At 31.5% G+C, this 22,389-nt stretch overlaps 1 protein-coding gene across 7 annotated transcripts in view; it reads right to left on the bottom strand.

Annotated features, from left to right (window-relative positions):
• The window catches only part of LOC108906014 (long-chain-fatty-acid--CoA ligase 4), a 65,973-nt gene that overhangs the window by 14,699 nt on the left and 28,885 nt on the right, over nt 1-22,389 (bottom strand). For 5 of the 7 annotated variants that reach the window (XM_018709133.1, XM_018709138.2, XM_018709137.2 and 2 more), the window contains 2 exons: nt 13,107-13,245; nt 10,181-10,300 (listed from right to left, as the gene is read on the bottom strand). In XM_018709133.1, coding sequence (XP_018564649.1) covers nt 10,181-10,300; nt 13,107-13,245 — 259 coding nt within the window. Of the gene's footprint in view, nt 1-10,180; nt 10,301-13,106; nt 13,246-21,470; nt 21,770-22,389 lie in introns of those variants that run through there. The other 2 variants (XM_018709134.2, XM_018709139.1) reach the window with 2 other exon arrangements.

Consider the following 22,389-nt stretch of genomic DNA (forward strand, 5'->3'; position numbering starts at 1 on the left):
AAAATTAATATTTTTATGTGAAATTTGGACTGAAGTCTTATCTTGCTGCTGTAAATGAATCAATAATAAAAACTTCATTTTTTATTTTAAACAACTTTTATGATTTTCGACATTTTTTGCATTTTTTCCAAATAAACAAAAAAATCTGAACGGTTTTTCACTTTAACTAACTTCTTGATTGTATTACAAATTAGCAATATAGGTGATCCTGCTCGGTACACAAAATTATTCGACATAGCTAGATGTTTGTTTGTTGTTTATAGAAATAGGTACTGTACAAATATAGTTTCGGGTCAATGAAATACAGTTCCTTTTGTATTTTTTCTAGTGATGTAAAATAGCATGCTATTTAGTTTTGGGTGATATATATCAAAATATATCAGGCCCGGATCCAGAGGGGGTGGCGATGTGGCGATCGCCACCCCCAAAGCACAACATTTTTTAAAGATCTTCAATTTCTCCAAACGACAACAGGCAGTTAGTCGATATTAATGCAAGTCCCCCTTCCTAACCTACACCTTACGTCATCAAAAAAATAACAACAACAACAACAACAATAATAATAATGATAAAGAAGTGCTTTGCGCCACCCCCAAAACCAGTCTCTGGATCCGGGCCTGCCNTTAATGGAAGCGTTTATAAAATGGTGGAAGGAAAAAAAAACAAATAGAGAAGTACAAAATCTAACAACAAGCAGCGATCGAAGAAAAATAAAGATGCAACAGATAAGAAAGATAAAGGTTATAATTACATAAGAGAAAAGTACCTATGTAGTTTCATTACTAACTAATTGCGCATGGTATGTGAGTTGCATTTCTATAATTCCTTTCATACCTATACCAACAGAGCTATTTACGATTTTAAAACTCTTAGTATAGAAAAATGAAATGTGGTTGGAAGGTCGAACCGTTTAGGGAGAGTCACGATTGGGTTGTACGTAGTGCAAACAGTTTACAGATTTGAGGACGATAAATATGATTAAATGGATAATATCGTATTGCCCAGGCTTTAAACTGAAATTTTCTTAGGATTCCGCGAATTATTCTGACGGACAGAAATCGATTCCCAACGTTTATAATTCTGCGAACACCAAATTTTAATCCGATTTGTTATGCGAACGCTTTTAGTAATATGCGCATGCTTTGGACAGTGGTTTCTGACTGCTGTGCGAACAAACTTACAGGAAATGACAGCTGATTTCTGAAGAATTACGAGTTTTCACCAATATATTAAATATCCTACCGACTATTTCCAAACTTAAAAAAAACTACGCAAAATGTCGAATCCATCAGTCGGAAGTCACTCAACTTTCAGGTATTTTTAGATGAATTTTATGCATCTATTAGGTATCTTTTTTTAAGTAGATAGGTACTTTAATTTCTACTATAAAGTGACAGCTTTTAAAATTGTTAAGAGTTCTTAAATTTGGAAATAATATTTGAAAGCAATTTATACTCCTTTCTAGCGACTTTTAACTTTGCCCATACCAATTACTATGAACTTCCGTAATTTACCATTTGAACAATTTTGAATTGGATCCAATGATCCAAATATAATCAAGACAAAACCACTATAATAGACCGATCGAAATAATTCATGTAGAAAAAAGAACAAAATGTTACCTGGACTTTTATAAGCGGAAATGGTAAAGGGGATTATAATAAACTTAAAAAAAATAAATGGTGGGAGGTTGAGTGATGATTTGAGGGGTTGAAAAGGGATGAAAAATGGTATTATTGCGATTTCCAGCGAAAGTTGACGTCAAAAAAGTATCTAATATAAAAGTTGTTTATCATGCAAAAATCTACAACTTTTGTAGAGGTCACTTTTTAACATAACCTCAACATTTCCGAGTAAAATGCGGAAAATCGTTATTTCTTTTGTTTTACGTTTTTTATTATTTTCCGCAAAACTAATTTAATTTTGACGAATCTTGGTGAAAATATACCTTTCTGTGTCTTAAATAACCACACATTTTTTTTAGATAAAAAAAATCAAGAAGTTTTCGAGATATTCATTTTTTCCAGTCCGAAACACTTTTTTTCAAAAAAAAATCTACTTAGAAAAATCATCGTATGGATAAGGTGATTACCTAGTACCTAGCACACGATATGGTTCCAATATTGGCATCATACAAATAATAAATAATGAATTTAAGCCCAATATTTCGAAGATTTAGCCAATATTGACGACATATTGGTAAAAGACGGGACATGTATGCAGGCAATATAATTCCTATAAACGGTCAATATACAACTAGTGCATTTAAAAAATTAATATTCTGGTAATGTCGGACCCATATTTGGTTTATACATATTGCCTCTAATAGAAATATGATTCATATCATGTATGTATTAGTCAAAATCTGTCTTTTACAATATTTGGCCAATATGCGAGAAAAATATTTTTCCAATATGTTTGTGCTGCTGGGGTTGATTCTTTGACATAACATAACTTTGGAAAAAATTAGTATTTTTATGTGAAATTTGGACTGAAGTCTTATCTTGCTCCTGTAAATGAATCAATAATAAAAACTTCATTTTTTATTTTAAACTTTTATGATTTTCGACATTTTTTGCATTTTTTTAAAATAAACAAAAAAATTTCGAACGGTTTTTCACTTTAACTAACTTCTTGATTGTATTACAAATTAGCAATATAGGTGATCCTGCTCGGTACACAAAATTATGCGACATACCTAAATGTTTGTTTATAGCAATAGGTACTGTACAAATATAGTTTCGGGTCAATGATATACAGTTCCTTTTGTATTTTTTCCATACAATTGAGTGGTGTAATCAGTTTTTGATTTTTTTTTAAACTGAACAAATTATCAAGAATTACTAAAAAATTAATTGTTGCAAGAGTAATTTTTGTTTTTTTTTTTGCATTTTTGAGCATATTTTTGAATTGTGATTATACATTTTTTATTTTACCAAAAGGTATACATATTTATGTCAAAATGAAAAAAATGAGTACCAGCAGAACTCTGTAGGTACGATGATTTTTCTTCGATTTTTTTTTAGTGAATATCGGAAAATTACAGATTTTTTATCTAAAAAAATGTTGGCTATTTAAGACAGAAAGGTATACTTTCACCAAGTTTCGTCAAAATTAAATTATTTTTGCGAGGAAAAACAAAAGGAAAAACTATTTTTCGCATTTTTCTCGGAAACTTTGAGGTTATGTTAAAAAGTGATCTCTACAAAAGTTGTAGATTTTTGCATGACCTACAACATTTATATTGGATACTTTTCTTGACGTCAACTTTCGCCGGAAACCGCAATAATAGCATTTCTCACCCCTTTTCAACCCTCCACCAATCCCGATTAATTTTTTTTGCATTTATTTGCCATTTACCTTATAAAACCAGGTAACAATTTATTTTTCTTTAAGTGTAATTTGAGTGACATCTTTCAGAAAAAATAGCCAGATTCTTTCCGTTACTCGATAATTTTTTTTTAACCGCCAACACTGTACTCGCAGCGGTAAACGCCGCACTATAATTTATTTGGACTTAGGTATGGACAAAATTAAGTAGCGCCTCGTAGAAAAAAGATAAAAATTTTTAAAAAACAGCCTTTTAAAGCTTAAGGGGAACAGATTAAGGGAAAAATAATCACATTTCATCAGCACCCCATTTACACCCTCAAAATTGAGCCTCAAAATTATACTTTTGGAAAAAAATTTACATTTTTTGTTCTCTCGTTTGAAAAAAATGTTTTTTCAAATGTTACAAAACATTATTTTATAGTTTTTGAGATGAGGAATAAGAATCCATTGTTTAAATTGAGCTAAAAAAATTTTAGAACCCTTAAATTTACGAATATTTCATTTTATGATGTTTTTAGCTCAGATTTCCGCTCTTATGCATCGATATGCTTGAAATTTGAACAGTAGGTGGGGAATAGCTCAAGAAACAAAATACAGCCTATGCTGATATATATTTTTACCCTGGGGGTGGTTTCTACCCCTTTGAAGGGGTTGAAAATAAATTGTCAAAATAATCCCTGGAATCGATAGAGCAACTAATTTCAAGCAAAAAATGTCCCATACAATTTCTTTGATAAACCAATACTTTTTGAGTTATTAGCGATTCAAAACTCAATTTTCCAAATGAAAATTCATTTTTTCGGATATGATCTCAGTTTTGTTTATAATAATTTTTTATGAAAAAATGAATTTTCATTTGGAAAATTGAGTTTTCTATCGCAAATAACTCAAAAAGAATTGATTTATCAAAAATTGTATGGGACATTTTTTGCTTGAAATTAGTTGCTCTATTGATTCCCGGGATTATTTTGACAATTGACAATTTATTTTCAACCACCACCCCCTGGGTAAAAATATATATCAGCATAGGGTGTATTTTGATTCTTGAGCTATTCCCCACCTAATATCCAAATTTCAAGCAAATCGATGCATAAGAGCGGAAATCTGATATAAAAATATCATAAACTGAAATATTCGTAAATTTAAGGGTTCTAACTTTTTTTAGCTCAATTTAAACAATGGATTCTTATTCCTCATCTCAAAAACTATATAAAAATGTTTTGTATTAATTGAAAAAAAAAAATTTTTTTTAAACGAGCAAAAAATTTAATTTTTTTTCCAAAATTATAATTTTGGGGCGCAATTTTGAGGGTGTAAATGGGGTGCTGGTGAAATGTGATTATTTTTCCCTTAATCTGTTTCACTTAACCTTTAAAACGCTATTTTTTATTTTTTTTTATCTTTTTTCTACGAGGCGCTACTTAATTTTGTCCATACCTAAGTCCAAATGAATTATAGTGCGCCGCGGCGCTACAACCGCCACCGCCACCTCGTTCTGCTCGCCGATTAGCGAAACCGCGTGATGACGAGTAGACGACGCACGTGGGCCGGTCTCGCGTGAGCCGCAAACGAATCGATTTCGACGTGGCTCTCGTGAGGTCGGCCGGCCAGCGTTATAAATAGAGCTCATTTGCCTACAAATCCCTAATCACCTGATCAAGTTAGTAATAATAGAAGAGGCGGCGTGCGTTAATATCCGGCAAGCGTTGCTCGTGCGATATACAGGATGTCCCTTCCGCAACGGTACATAGAACAAGCAATAGCGAATTCTACACACTAAATTATTACGATTTAACCAAACTTACCTATAGCACATATCTAACCCATATGCGACACTCCTTTGATGTGGCGTAAATGCCGCCGTTGACCTCGTCCCTTTAAATTGTATGCTAAACGTTGCCAGATTGGGCAATAAAAATTTATATCTGAAGAAAGTGTTGTCGGTTCGAAATATTGAATAAACATGAACATAAAATACTTACACCTACATTTATCACAATTTTCACTTAATTAATAAAGTGTCTGTCTAAACGGGATGATAAATTAGATAACTAATGTATTAAAGTAAAATTGCTATATATGTATTAAATGTAAAATTACACATATTTAATTTTTCATTTTTTTTATTAGAGGTTTACTAAAATTTTGATTGATAGATTTTATGTAGTAGTAAATTCGCAGAATTACAAGTTATTTTATTAAATAGCTCAGTTAGAGTAAAGAATATAGAAAATATGTCATTTTAGGGATAGTAAACTTCCAAATGGTGTTACACTAGTTATGTAAATTTGAAATCGTTTTATCCATGCATTATTAATTCTGGGCGTCCACATTTTTCTATCGACATTTAAAAGAACAATTTATATTATAAAAATTGAATTTTTAAACAATTTTTATAAGAAATTTAAATTTATCTATATAAAAAGTACTTAATAATTATACAATTAATTGTTCTTCTTTAGGAAAGCGAAAAAAATGTATGTTTTTATTTTCTTTCTTGCATTTCCGATACTGATTTAGACATTCTTTGCAACTGCAAATAATTGTTAATAAAAACGCCAAAGTTTTAAAAATAAATAACTATAAATCCACTGTAAACAACTTTTTAAAACACTCCAATACAGCTAACGGCAACAATGTTTACAAAATGGCTATTATATGATTTAACGTAACGTCACTAACAGAAACCACGCGGAGATAAAATATGTTCGGAAGTATTCAGGCTTCATCGGTAATGTATTTAATTCGCAGATAAAAACCGTTCATAGGAGCAGCATCATTTTATGGGCAAAATAATCAAACATTCTATTTTACTCTACAAAATTTATATATCCTTAAAGTTTTGTATTTCATATTTATTCTGTTTATTGCCGAAATAATAGTAAACCTGAAAATATCATCTTACGTTGTCACACAGCTGTTCTGTTTGGAAATACGCATGCGTTCAGTCCCTTTAACTTGGATGTATCTCCATTCGTGTTGCACGAAATAGCCTTATCTCTCTCAGTGTCGCATATGGGTTAGATATGTGCCTATAGGCTATTTATTATAGGATTTTAAAAGGAACTATGAAGTTCAAGATATTTTATTACATAAATCGTTCAAATGGTCATTTTAGATGAAAAAACCGCGGAATGTTATTAAATTAGAGGGTGGAAATTGGAGATAGGGGTGAAAATGCTCCACTTTCACTTCTTTAATTGTAGCTCGAAAACGAAGCAAAATATCGCTACAGTTCACAGGAAAAATTTTGTAGAGATATGAATTTCTCATCGAAATAGCTTATTTAAAAAACAAAAGAAAAATTTTATGCAAAAAATCGTCAATAAACAATTTGAAAGAAAAAAGTAAAACAAGATTTTTCCTTTTTTTTACGTTTTTGACTGAATTATGTTAAAAACGACGAAAATCTAAAAAATATTTAAGTTTGACCGGTTATAACTCAGTCAATATTAGCCCAAAATCTCATCTAGTTTTTTTGGTCAGCAATTTTCTTTGCCTACTTCTAATAAAAAAAAAATTAGTCAAAAAAGTAAAAAAATAAAAAATATAATTTTTTACTTTTTTAAAATTGTTTACTAACGATTTTTTGCATACAATTTTTCTTTTAAATTTTTTAAATAAGCCATTTCGATGGAAATTTCAATTCTCTACAAATTTTTTCCTATGAACTATACCGAAATTTTACTTCGTTTTCGTGTTATATTAAAAAAACTGCAAAAGTGCATTTTCACCCCTACCTTCAATTTCAACCTTCTAATTTAATAGCACCACGTGATTTTTTAATTTTTAATGACCCTTCGAACAAGTCATGTGATGAAAATCCCTGAACGAATCCTTCCTTTTTTGCAGGTAAACGCGACGAAAATCGAAAAATTGGCTAAGTTTGAGCGGCCATATATTAGTCAATTCTCATCCAATGTACTTCTTTTTTTGAAGGAAATTTTATCTACTTTTTTTCTATGAAGCAATGCCTATACCTATCTTTATTCAAAAGAAAACTAGAGGCAAAAAAGTAAAAAAAAAATAAAAATCGAATATTTTGCTTTTTTCAAATTGTTTATTAACGATTTTTTGAATAAAATTTTCCTTTTTTTAAATTTTAATTAAGCCATTTCGATGGGAAATTCAATTCTCTAAATAATTTTTCCTATGAACTATAGCGAAATTTTGCTTCATTTTCGAGCTACAATTAAAAAACTGAAAGTAGTGCATTTTCTTTTATCTAAAATGACCCTTTCAACGATTCATGCAATAAAATTGCTTGAAAGTCATAGTTCCTTTTAACCCTGTTTTTTTTTTTTTAATATAATCAATAGCCTATTCGTCCAATAGTTGATGTTTAAAAAAATACAGTGTCAAAGTGAAAAATTTGTTTTCATTATTTATAAATTACGTTTACAAAATTACAGATATACTGAGCAACCAAATTTATGACATGCAATGTGCCGCAAGTGGCGCCCTCTAATAAGTAAATTATGATTGGATTTGGATTCGTCGCGTCAACGAACCTCCGATCTCCAAAATTTGTTATTTAAAAATCATGAAAACAAATTTTTCACCTTAACACCCTGTATCTTTTTAAGCAACAACTTTTGGACCAAGGTAAATTTGGTTAAATAGTAATATTTTGGTGTGTAGAAACCGCTGCTGCTGTATGTACCATTAATTATGCGACACCCTGTATACAGGGTGTTCATTGGTACGAACGGTCCGAAAGATGATCGTTTATTTATTTTTCAATGCAATGATTTTCTACGTCTTTTCCAGGTGTGTTTCAGAAAGTCCCGAATGTATTTCAGAATTCGTTGAAAATGTTACAAAACAAAATGTCACATTTATACCTACTTGAAATTTGAAATCAACATTCAATGAATTTTGTATTATACAAGGTGGTCTCGAAAGTAAACAGGACTTTTCAAAAATAGGTATTTCTAGTGGTAGATCTTTCACTGATGTACTGTCAAAATTTCATGACATTTGAAGGAATAGAATCGGAGTTATCGAGTTCAAGTGACTACTATCGAAATAAATTAAATAGACCCCTGAGTTTGAAAACCGATATTAAGAAAACGTAGGAGCAAAAAAATTAGAAATTTGAACCATATATACCCTCACCGTTACTCTATTGTATGCTAAAATTTCAGTTAGTTTCGTTATCCCATTTTTTAGTTATGAATAAAAATGTTGAAAAAACCAGGGTTTTCTGCCTACAAAATTTATACCTCTCACTTTAACTCGTCGTAATTTTTTTGTTAATTCATAAAAAAATTCCAAATTTTTACTGACGATAAGTCGAAATATTGTCTTTAGTACTGTGAAGGTCATTTATTTCAAAAGTTTTCCTGTTTTTTATTTTTAAGCAAAACAGAAAAATAAATATTGCACTCTTTGAAAAAAGAAAAAAACTGACCCAAGTAGTAAATAATAGCCATCAACATTCTGAAAAAATTTGTTAAAATAACACATCGGACCATTTCAAAAGAATATCATATTTATAACTGTATTATATAAAAATATAACAAAATATCAGTCGCAAACAGAAATTTTAAAACTAGTTTTCACATCTGGAAAAGGCGTAGCTCTTATGACAATTATACGATTACGTTAAAAAATAAACGAACACCCTGTATGGAACAGATCCGCTCTCAGATAATCGTGCATACATATTTACACTTCATGCTCGAGAAAACAAAAACACCCATTGCCCTGGTCTCGTGCAGCAAATGTCCATTTAAAAGTTAACGGACCAGCGTTAAATTGGTGATTAGCGCATTAATTATCGATTTAATTATATTTCTAATTACCGAATTAATTAGCTTTTCACGGGAATCGATTAGCCACATTTCAAACAAAGACCTAAATAACAAAAATAAATGTAAAAAAACCAATAGCGACCAGTGCGTATATTTTACTTTCCGAATTTTAGGGGGGTAAATAAAAAATTGCCGACTTGACCTTATCGGCAGAACCATATGGCGAAAAATAACTGAATACAGATAACATTGTTCAGGGTAATCTGGTAACATTTGTAACATAACTGATAAAGGACATAAACAACCCACAGATCGTTCTACAGTAATAAAAAATTATGTCGGCTTTTTATGTGACAAAGACAGAGATGAAGAGAAAATGAGAATGCGGTGCGCATAAGAATTTCTGACGATGCTAAAGGGTAGCCATTTTGAAGGTGACTTATCAGCGGTGTTGCTGATGATCATGGTTGAGGTTATGGCTTTACGTAAAGCTAAAACTACACGTTTAATTATTATTCTATCTTTGGAATTAACCTAGTAATAATGGATTAATAAAACACCCCTTAATTGGTTAGTTTTTTTTATTAATTTTTATTTAGTAATATTTCAAATACCGTTGACTTTGAATATATGACTTGTTGCATAAAAAATGCTTAGAATTAAACTTAGAATCAATAAATTAAGTATACTTTTTGATCTACCCTGTATATTAATATGTTAGATCAATTTTCAAATACCTGCGCAAAAAGTTCAGAAAGAATCCTACAAGCTCTCATTTTTTACTGACCCAAATAAAAGAGTTAAGGTGGGTGGACATTATAGGAAATCACCCGGTACTTGGACCTTCAAAATGGCGGCCTCATTTATTACCAACTCTTCCCTTATTCTCATTTACTCTACATCTCCGGATAAACGCTAATATGCGCACTGTTGCGACATCCACCAAAACGACCCCTCCAGTCATCGCACATTCCAACTAAAACCATCCCAAAATATTAGAACCTCAACCGCGTAATCTTGGTTAAAACAAAACAAAAAAAATCGTAATGTAACGTCCACCTTCGTGGCACATATATTTTCTCAGTCAATACCTTGTTGAGTTTAGATGGCGGTAATGGGTCTCTGAAATGGTTAGTTATATCAATGTCATTCCCTTTCATATCAATTCTTACGTCATTCGGTTGTTCGGTTTCCGTCGCTACAATAACTCCCTATAAACAATAACAGTGAGCACAACAGAGGTCTAGGTACCCTCGGAAATAGAGTGAAACAAAACAGCAAACAGTTGGAGGGTTGGCCAATTGTTTTGTTGTTGCGCGAGATCAAAGCCTGCTGAGATTATGTTGTCGTTGTGGTTCTCCTGTTGAAATTCCTTTCAATAACAGAACCAAAACATTTAATGTAACATCTTAGTTGTGTATAAATAAAAAAATTACTAATATAAAAATGAAATTAACATCGCTACCGATCAAGTTTTTTTTTGTACTGAAAAAGTCGCGTTTGCTTGGAACAAAACACCGATACAATTTATTTATAATCGCTAATGTTTTCAATTATAATTGACTGTTATGTAAGGAGACGAATGGGTAAAAATCGGGGACCTTGAAATAAATTATTAATATTAATTTCCACAGCAGGTATGATTTTGCGCAACAACAGGACTAATGATACCCTTTCACCACTGCAATTGAAGGAAATAATATGTGCGTCCCGTTCACAACTGAGATTGTGATTTGACTGTCGAAAAAATTTATTAAAAAAATTGAATATTGAACATTCACCAAGCCACACATGTCGAGACGGAGTCAGTTCAGAAAGTCAGTTCAAGGATAGTTCAGAAATTCCCCGAATAGAAACGAGAAAATGTCAAGCTAAAAAGCGTGCTGAAACTAAGGTTTCTGTTTGGCAATTATTGCTCTTGTAAGTTATCTGCTAAGTATTCGAACAGTCAAAGCAAAACAAACCAAATTATTTGTACGGCTTCAGAAAAAATCTACGCTAAAAATTAAAATCTGAATTACTTCCTTTTATTCAAGTTTTCCTGAAGGTCGGTAAGTTATCTCAAAAACTGAATAGTCTCCTCACTCAGATCTTTTGTGGGATAAATGTAAACTCGAGTTTCGATCTTTGCTACGTGCCATCAGTTTAGCCCGATTTGCTTCAAAGAGAAAGTGGATGCCGATCGGTATGCTAATTAAAGTAACTGACCTTTGTCAATATCGACAAGGCATTTAGTTTGGTTTGCTAAGTCTAAAATCAGAACTTTTACCTTGAACACAACGAACGGAAATAATTCAGAATGTGAGATGAAACCGTAGGAAATATCATTTGTTACGATGTATGAGGAATTCTGTAGATTAGAGTATATACCTACAGTCCAACGATAAATAACATAAAGCATATATAAGAAAAATAATCTTTCGCGAAACTAAAGAAATTCTAAGGATGACTATATAAGAAACAAACTTATCTATTTTGGAATTTGTACCGTTAGCTTTCAAATTCTGCATAATCTGTGTATGTATAGGGTGAATCTTAAATGTGTAGTCCAGTGCGTCATTTTTCAAAATTACAAATATTTACGCGTGTGTACTATACAGGGTGTGTCAAACTCGAGTGTTTGCCTCATTTTTTAAGTTTGGTTATTGTTATCATCACTTTTGTTTTAACTGTATTAAAGAATTATCGAGTTTAATCCTTTTATTTATTCTTAATGACATTTATGCACTAAACAACGAAAACATTCAATTATTTTCCAACGACTACTTGATCCTTCCACCGCTAATGTGATTTTTAGGTGACATTTCTTTTGAGAATCTTTAGGACGATATTGCTTATAACTTTCAAACGGGAAGTAATACAGAAAAATTTCTCTAATAAAAAACTTCGTGAATAATGATCGTATCGAGAAAAAAGAAGCATCTTGAAGCTTGATTCTAGTTTTGAAATCTCGAAATAAAACATTTTTTTTTCAAATTTTTTTTTTCGACATTTGATGAGTTTTTAAAGCGAAATTGTGAAAAAAATAGCACAAAAAATTTGTTTCATCTTAACCATTAATTGATGTTTAAGGAGCAATAAACCTGTTCGTTTAATTTTTTATAAAACTTGATTCAGGAAACGAAAACGATTCGACCGATCGATTTCAAAATTGTATTAAGCTAAAAAGAAAACATACAAACATTGGTACTTTTCGCAATATTTGCAAAATAGTCGTTGATTTTCCAAAATAGCAGAAAAAATCAATTTTTTTGCTCTTTTTCAAATTAATGCGTATAAAAAAAAATCTCAAACATACTTGATCCAGGTTTCGAAAACCCATCTTCTGTTTGCTGTATGATCAATAGTTGAAAAGAAATTTCTTTTATTTCTCCTTGAATTCAAAAACCAACATTGCAAAAAATGTCTACAGCTGCTACAGATTGTTTAAAATATTGTATATATTACATTTGACATTACAAAAAAGAACATTTATTAACGTTTGGCTCTATTTACCGGCAAATATTTTTGGTTTCGCATCTCGTATGTATTTAAAAACATTCTTAGACTAAAAGTTGTTACTTTTGGTGAGCTAAATGCATGGTTAAAATGTATACATTGAGATTCACCCTGTGACCATCGAAAACTCTTTTATTTCTCTCCTTTTACTGGATTTAATAAAAAATCCTATTAATTTTATATGAAATCTAAACTAGAGTATGAAATAGCAAAATTACCAATACTGGTATAGTTCATTTCACAAATATAAGAGACAAAACTACACACACACATCATTTTGAAAATGACCTCTATTTAGGCGTAGACTTCAACTACGTCTAGATGCACGAATTTGGTTTGTTTTTGCGAAAGCCACCCGCCCTCAAATGAACCCCCTCCCCGGGAAAGGATGTGAACGTCACGACACGTCAAACTGACACGCTGAGGGGACATGCATTGAAAAAACATTAAAAAAAAAACAGTCATGGGAGCGTCTCTGCGTTGCGTGCAAGCGCGTGTCCCTGTCCAGTTCGAACTGACCTTGATCCTTCTGGCTAGTTGGCGTTTGCGCCACGGCCTCTGGAGGAGGACGTAGACGGGGAAAGTGATGACGTCGTAGAGGAAGGCCAGCGCTTTGAGGGCCCCAATGGCCAGCGTGAAGCCAACGCCATCCATTTCCCTGGAAAAAAAACATTGATTTAGTACCCACGTAATTTAATTATAAATCAGACGTTGCAAATTAGTAGATCATTGATAAAAGGCCTGAGCTCTGATCTGTGACGTCATCTAGATTTCTGGCATCGTAGAACATTGATTGACTTCACTTGATGAGAATTTTTGGAAAAAAAATTCTGAATTTGTTTGGATTAACTTCAAAATAGAGTAAAACATATCCTTCTGTCCTATAATCTAGTATTTTTTTGTGAAATACTGTAAACATAAGTCGTAGTAGCACAGAAAAGAAGAAATCTAGTCCTTTTTACATTTAACCTACCTAAAGTGCAGCCAATTTTGTATTATTGAGATATTTTTTTCTTGCAATGCGAAATCAAATCCTGTGAATTATTCTCGAATTATTTATCGATTTGTCTTGTTTTTAATTAATACCAAAAGCAAAAATTTTGTGTCTCTTCGAAGGAAATGAGCCCAAAAAAATGCTTTAGTCATAACCCTAACCCCGGAATAGTAATTTGAAAATGGGCTTTTTTGCAAAAATGGGATAAATAAATGGAATTTTGCAAAAACTATTTGACCGTTCCAGCCCATCTTTTGCACATCTCTTAAAGATATAAAAACTCACATTTTGGGACAATTTGGTAAGATTTTTTGTTAATTATTTAAAAAGTTATTAACAATTAAAGAATAAGCACTTTTTCCGTTTAATTTTTTGCAATAAATTTTTTGTTTATAAAGCAATTTTAACTTATAAAGTTTCATTCTAAAAATGAGTTTCTCTAGATCAAATCGTCTGTTGAACATTTTTTGCAAGATTAATAGTTTTTTTACAATAACGCGTAGAACGAAAAATGACGAATTTTTCACTTATTTGTTGATAAAAAGACAATGACGCTATACTTTTTTCATGACCCACTTGATGAGACGCCTCTTGTATTATCATTCCCAAGACTTTCCAATAATAAAATCAGGCCCAGTAATTATAGTCCAGTTACTCAGGGTTTTTACCTCCGAATTCTTTATAACTAAACCGATTGACGTGAAATTTTGATTGAATGTGGGGAATGCCTCAAGGAACAAAACTTATATAGTGCCGTAGTGTGCTTTTGCCCTGGGGGCGGTTCCCACCCCTTCTTGGGGATGGAAATTTTTACGCCCAAAATAACCACAGGAATCGATAGATGAGTCAATTTTATGTAACAAATGTTACATAAAGTTTTTTGGATAATCCAATACTTTCCGAGTAATTCATCATTGAAAATGTAGATTTTTTACTGAAAAAGTGCTTGTTTTCGGACAGTTTTTTGCAAATAACTCTGAAACCATTGGATTTAACGAAAAAGTTGTAATGAACAAAAAGAAAGGTAATAAAAAAACAAATCTAATGGCATTATTTTGTTCTTCTCTAATTGCAATATAAACCGAGTTATGGATTTTTAAACATTATTATATGTTAGCTAAATTCTAAATTGGAACCAATTAACGTTAAATAACGCCAAAACCATAAATATTAGGAAAAAAACTATTTGTACCTTTTTTAAAGTACTTTGAAAAACCTTTAAAATGAGCTGTTTTAAAAGTCTTTAGAATCAAAATTAACGGAAATATGATCGAAATAACATGATAGTCTCATTTTTTTTAAGAAAAAATTAATAAACAAATCTGTGCCTTTGGCGACAGAATTAAAATTAAATGCAATCCATTTACATATTTCTTCATTTATGTTCTAAGAATATGTTCTGGGTCTTTGGTTCACTTACAAAGCATGATTTCGAAAAAAAAAACTTGTTAATTTTTCAAATTTCTAAAAAAAAATCGATTTTTACGCTGTAACTTAAAAATTAAAAGGTGTACGAAAAAAATACAAGAGTAAGAAAATTTAGCTTTATTTTTGCTGAAGATTTTGCTTAATTTTTGTATTCCTCTAAAATTAATATTAATCGAGATATCGCCATTTTAAGTTATCATATAATAATAATATAATAAAAATAAGCACGTGTATAGGTGATAATTTTAGGAAAATTTAGGTCAAACAACAATTTTGAAGCATTTAGATCTTTTTTGTATATATACGTATTTAGTATGTGTATATTCGAATAAACCAGTACTATACTATATTATAACTACTATATTATAATAAGGCAATAAATGTTTATTTAATACGAATATATATTTAAAATGTTTCTACTCTTTCAATAATATTTTTTCACTTTTTTAAGGGTTAAAAAGTTGCAATCGATAAAAAGGATTTTTTAATCAAGAAATTTTAATTTGATAAAAATGCATGATTAAAACGTTTCAAGTTGAAAATTTTTTTTATATTATTTTCATCCAAAGGGGTGGTTTTTAAAGTTTTTCCGGGTTGAAAATTGGGGATACATTAAGTTTCATGTTAGATAGCACATGAAATTACTCATACTGCACAAATGGAAAAGATTTGATTACATAAAATACTTTTTATATTTTTTCTTTTTTCTCCAATAAGGGGTGGTTTTCCCCCTTAAGAACAAAAAGCACACCTAGCGCATATATAAGTTTTGAATTGGGCGGTAAGATGAGCCTAATTCTAAATTTTGAGAACAATCGATGCAGTTATAAAAAATTCGGAGGTATTACTATATTTTCAGCTACAGTAACTGGGCTATTAATAAATTTCAAAATGTTTCCTTTCCTGGTCTACGAACGGTGTGCGGAGGTTCTGGCTCAACAATCTTCTCTACAACAGCTTTTTCCTGCTTTTGCTATTTTCTGTTCTAATTCTCAAACAATCGTACTTTTTTTTGGCCACAAATTTTCCTTTCTACCGACTTTCTTCTTAATCTGACATTTTATACGTTAAAGCAATCAGCTGCTAAATGCGACACATTAAATTATTGGTTAATTCTTAAGACTATGTTCCATTTTAATTTATTAAGCGCTTAACACGCTCATTGGCAAAAAAAAAACAAACAAAAAAAATCCACTTTTAAATGGAATCATACTTTTGAGTTGTCACTAAATAATACCCAATGACGTTCCTTATCACTGTTGTCATCCTCGATAACATTATATATCAAGGGGAAAACATGCACATAAGGCCTACATTGCATCACCTTCCTTACAGTTATATTGCCTGCTACAAATTATGAAAAATTACCTGTGAAACTTTATCTAGAAAGGTAATCCCCTTATAGTTACGTTCAAACAATAATCGAAGATAACAGCTTACGATTCATGACTTTCACTGAGAATTTTCCGATGACATGCGATATTACCATTGTTATTTACGATTAATACACACAACTTATTATAAAAATGTTACCTGGGCTATAAAAGTATCATTGTTGTTATATATAGGTTGGTATTTAAAATATTCTTTTATTTTTATATTTATTGTTATTTATCGTTATTTATTAGTTAGTCAACTGTATGACCAAACAGCGTTGTAAAAGGATACTAATAGATAAACCGATTAAGACTTTTAAAGGTGCTGACAAAGTATGGCCAAAATTTATGCAATATGTAGATAAAAGTCAATGACAGTTTAATAGATATGGAAATGTTCACACGTACTTAGGATTCAAATAGATTCGAGAAGTAACACAAACAGGAGGTAATTAACCTCCAATCATTGATTTTACATGTAATTTATTATACGTACATGCACAGGGTGTTTCGTTTTGCAGGTTATAGGGTGTCCCAAAGGTAACCCAGGATTTATATAGTGCCCCATTTTCAATCCGAAGAATTGGCAGCATTACGCAGGGTTACCCGTTCTAGTAAACATGTTGTAGACGCTATACGATAGATGAGCAAGTGAGGATTGTGAAAATTCATTAGAAGTACGAAGAGTGTGTAGGTGAGGCTGTGCGCAAATTACGTGGAATTTTCGATAGAAGGACCGTGCCGAATGAAACATCTGTTCAAAGATTCTTAGTGAGTATGTGTTCTTTATTGAGAATGAGGGTGACTCAATGGAGAATGACATCGAGAGATGATATTGAACTTTTTGTGGCCTCATGGATTTGGATGAGATGTGGTCCTAGCAGGACGGTCATTAATGCCAATGTCTATCCTTTCAAAACACGTTTGCCAACTTTTTAATTAATAAAATCACACACTTTATATAGAAGAAAAGTCAGTAGTGTTATTTCCAATAGAACACCATATTTCACGTCTATGAAAAAATTCCGTAACTAGAAACCATTTTGATTCAAAACTGGCACCTTTGGAATATTTGTACAGTAAAAATCTGCTCAATTCTCGACTACTGTGTAGGTGATAATAATTGACGTTAACTTATTGCTAGGACTACAAAGGTCACCACAACAATAGAAAATATAAAACTTTATGTACCTATATAAAAATCTCATATTGTCTTACATATTTATGAGTCACTCCTTTCATAGTCGGACTGACCAGGCCAGAGGGGGCCATTTTGAAAGGAATATACCAAAGGTCTAAAATTTCCGGAAAAACTGCAAATTTCCGGAAAAACTGCAAATTTCCGGAAAACTGCACGGTGAAAATTAGGAAAAATTGAGCTTCTGTTACAATTCAGGATATAGAATTCTAGTCACTTTGCTTGCCAATATAAATTTTATCGTATTTTATAAAAAATAAACAAGAAATTATTTTCATAAACAAATCACAGACCATCTCCACTTTCAGAATAAAATACAATTTTGAATATGTTCAGCACAACCGAGAGCATGTCGCTCTTGAATCAAATTCGAAAGAATCAGGTACATACAGGGTCGGAAAGTACCGATGGTCCATCTGCCGTTAGGTGAGAGCGATAAAGTAAGTCATAGAAATCCGTGCGATATAGAAAGATGGCTATAATGAAGGCTTCTAATAGTCACCGCCCATTTCGCCCTTCCATAAATAAGAAGTGGATCTCATTTGTGGAAGGGCGAAACGGGCGGTGACTATGAGACTCCTTCATTATAGCCATCCTTCTCTATCGCATGGATTTCTATGTCTTACTTTATCGCTCTCAATATACAAATGAGCTGGAGAAGGTTATATCAAGTGGGGTTTCGATAGTAATGTATGCAGACGACACCTCACTGCTTATATCAAAAAAATCAGATGCAGAATTGGAGGCGGAATGTAACTTAGTATTGCAAAGAGTGACCGGTTGGTATAACTCGAATAATCTTTATCTGAACAACAATAAAACTAAAACTATTCGATTTCACAATAGACAAAAAAAATGTTCTAAATTAAATATTAAGATCAACGAATCTGTAGTGGACTCCGTGGATCACATGAAATTTTTAGGTGTTGTCATTGACGAGTGCTTAAGCTGGAAGTCGCATTGTACAGACCTAACTACAAAATTAAATTCAGTATGTTATTTGTTTAGAAATGTGAAACCTATTTTATCTAAGGAACAACTGATAGGTTTGTATCATGCGAAGATAGGATCACGTCTGGGTTATGAAGTGATCTTTTGGAGTGGCTCCTCTCTGGCGTCGGATGTATTTATATCGCAGAAAAGAATTTTAAGATGTATAGCCGGTGTCTCCAGATTTTATTCCTGTAGAGAAATTTTTAAAAGTTTTAAGATTTTAACGCTTACTTGTGTTTTTATTTATGAATTATGTATGCAGGTTTTTAAGAGGGTGGGTGACCACAAACTAATCAAAGATATACACAACGTAAATACTAGACAAAAAAGTACATTTTATTTGCCATTTTGTAAATACAATGTATCTCGTAATTCACCAGACAACATGGGTTTACAAATTTTTAATAAGCTCCCATCTGATTTAAGGGAAATAAGATACGTGAATCATTTTAAATCTAGGCTTAAAAAATATCTAATTGACAGATGCTTTTATAGCTTAAAGGAATTTTATGCAGATTATTATTAAATTTGAGTTGTTATTTGCATGTGCCGGATTTAGTTGTTATTTTATGTTATTTGTTTATTTATCTATACTTGTTTTGTTTTTTTTTTGTTTGTTACTTGGAGTGTCCTAAGGATTAAGACCTTCGTGGTATTTACAATTGACTATTCCTATACAGTTATTGTAATTGTCTTACAGGAAATAAAGTTTATTATTATTATTATTAACGGCAGATGGACCATCGGTACTTTCCTAACCTGTATGTCCTCAGATGACTCAGAGTCAGACAAAGAATATATTTACGTGAATTTAGAAAAATGTTGTTTTTTTTTCTGAACCTAGTTTTTAGTTTGTTTTTATGCGCAAATATGGTTAAAGCTCAAGTTAAAGTATAATTTGAATATTGCTTTTTGAGTTATAAAAAACTGATAATTTATATAAATCATATAAAAGTTTTGTTAAATATATGGATATATCTGGAAGTGTGCCCCGAGCTTCTTCCAATTCTTCCAACTGATCATCCAAATCAAAATCCGCGATTTTGTAAATTTAGCGCATCGCACGGTCGTTTTCCATTTTATTTCACTTTTTTTAAGATACCTTTAAAACTCAATCAATACATGGGGCCAGTAATGTAAATTAAGAAACACATAAATAATCAATCCTTTTTCCAATATCTAATATGTCTAGATGGTATTAACCTTAGGTGTCAATAAAAAATGTTTAAGGGAAAATAAATAAAATAAAAATGAAATCGGCATATTTGGAAATGATCCTGGTTAAAATGTAATTTGAAACAGAAAGAATAAAGTATTAAAAATGTCATTAGCAAACGCTGTTCAGAAATTAAAATTATTCCCATATTCCAAATTTTAAAGTAATAGGTCCAGTTATTATTATTTTTACTATTTGCATCTCGTGTATGTAAAATTCCATTTTGTATAAGATATTAGGAATAAATTTATTGTTTTAAAATTACATCTCAAATTTTATGTCAAACATTTTTAATTTTGCAATGATTTATCTCAGCAAAAAATATCAAAGTAGGCTGAAGATTTAATAATTTGGTATGAATTTTAATTGTGAAAAACTTTTCCTATTACAAATTTTTGATATCTTATACGAAAATGGCATTTCGCCGTCACAGAAATGATTATTTTTAAAAAAAACTAAAGTAAAAAACACTGTACATATTAAATATTGGAAAATGATTGATGTTATGTGTTTTTTTAACCAGCATAGTGTATTATTATTGTGTTCTAAAGATAGAATCATCACTATCTTGTACATCAACTTAAAAATTACATTTTTAAATTACTAGTTTTACCTCTGTCAATGTACCTCATCGTTCCCATTCTTTAACATTATTTTGAGAAATTCCAACGAAATTATTAAGCAAAAATGTAATTAACCTCACTATTTAATCACTATTTCCGTTCATATACCTAGTTTGTGTTAAAATACAATAAAATATATATTTTTATTTATCTTCGATACCTTAAAAATCTATAATTCTTCGCAGATTTCAGCGTAAACATAACCAGTCCGACACTGACTTGTTCCATCGTTTTCATGCCACGATGAAACTTATGTATTCGCTTTAAAAGAGAACGAATGCAAATTACTATTGTAAACCAAGACCGACTTAAACACGGTACTATTACGCCTAACAATTATCATAAAACAATAACAGGTTATTAGCCAGATAACTGAATCAACTAGATTACGAAGAGAAATTTTGAAGTGGAACGCCATTATCTACAACAATAAAAAAATTACCAACATGCAAAATCCCATGTTAAGTTAATATTTGTAATTAGCGGCTAAATCTGCAAAAGTTATAACAATAAAAAAATCAAGATTTAAAAGGATTTAGTTAAATTCGTATTGGCCATGAGACTGAACCCTGCAGAATACCAACGCCCAAATTCATATTTTTTGTAAAAATATATCTTTGTACATAAAGCTTTATTTGAAGGTGTGTTAAAAATTGTTTTTTAGGAATTTGAATAAACTTTTATGGCAGTCGTAAAACCCTTTCACTGTTCTACACTGAAAAAAGTTATGTTTGATATTTAATTATAATTTTTTCCAATAAAAAACTAATTTTACTAGCACTTCTTGCATTTTTACTTTACTAATAATTCCTCGGGGCACAGGCGTCATTTATTCGTAAATATATATAATTACAAAATTAATTAATAAAATAGTTATTAATAATAACTATTTTAATTACACGCCAGTTAGACCTTTGAACACCAAGTACCTACAGCTGTGCCACCAATAAAAAATTTTAATAAAACGTCGATATTTTAACTCTTAACACAAACCCCGTTAACAGCTTTCACACCACACTAGAAACTTTCTCTTCGGAGATTAAAAAAATACGTACCCTATATACATCGTCATCTATCGAATCCTCCGAGCCGTCAACGAAAAAATATATTTACTTATGAAACAAAAGAACCCTGAAAGAGAAAAGTCACAGACCGCCGAGCAGGCACTTCTTCCGCAACAGGCGAAGATCGCGAAGAGACGACAGACAAGTCAGTGATGCGCTCTGAGAGCCATCCCCACGAAGAATGAGCGTAGATCACGGATTCCGTCGACGATTATGATAACATCGGATAATAATTGATAATGCGCGACACAATCGAATCGTTTCCCCGCGTGCTACAACCTTACCGACAACCGGATTCGCGTTGGAATGGAGAAACAGGTTGCCGGCGATTGGAACGAAATTGACATTTTCCTCGCCGAGTCGCGAAGAGGTGGTAATTTTTTTATGCCACATTCAAATCGAGAATGTAGAACAATCCAAGTCGGTTCTTACGGTTGACATTGTCGAGAATTCTGTACGCGGAAAAACATAATGGAACTGCTACAGATCGAGGTTAGATCAGGAAACTGAGATGCTACGCCGACAGTATGTTCTCTTATGCTGGGGCCAACCCAGAGCGCTATGCTTAGCTATGTTCGCTCTACACATTAAAAACAGCAGATGTAGAATCACTGTGCTAAGCATTTTTGTTCTTCTCTTGTTAAAATATAGACGTCACTGTCATATGGCTAAAACTATAAAGAAGCTATGTTCAATAAATACAAAACATGTTAGCTATGTTCGTTACACATATCGCTATTCTAGCTATGTCCGGCACATTATATCGCTATACACGTTAAAAACAGAGAATATTAGCGAGCATTATGCTTGCTTCATGTCTTCAAAATAACACATATTTTATAATTTTATAGTAATCCCCCAAATAACGTTAGCTATGTTCGTCAAGTTCGCTATACACGTTAAAAACAGT

Source organism: Anoplophora glabripennis, unplaced genomic scaffold, assembly GCF_000390285.2.
Source record: "Anoplophora glabripennis isolate ALB-LARVAE unplaced genomic scaffold, Agla_2.0 scaffold188, whole genome shotgun sequence".
NCBI classification, from domain to species: domain Eukaryota; kingdom Metazoa; phylum Arthropoda; class Insecta; order Coleoptera; family Cerambycidae; genus Anoplophora; species Anoplophora glabripennis.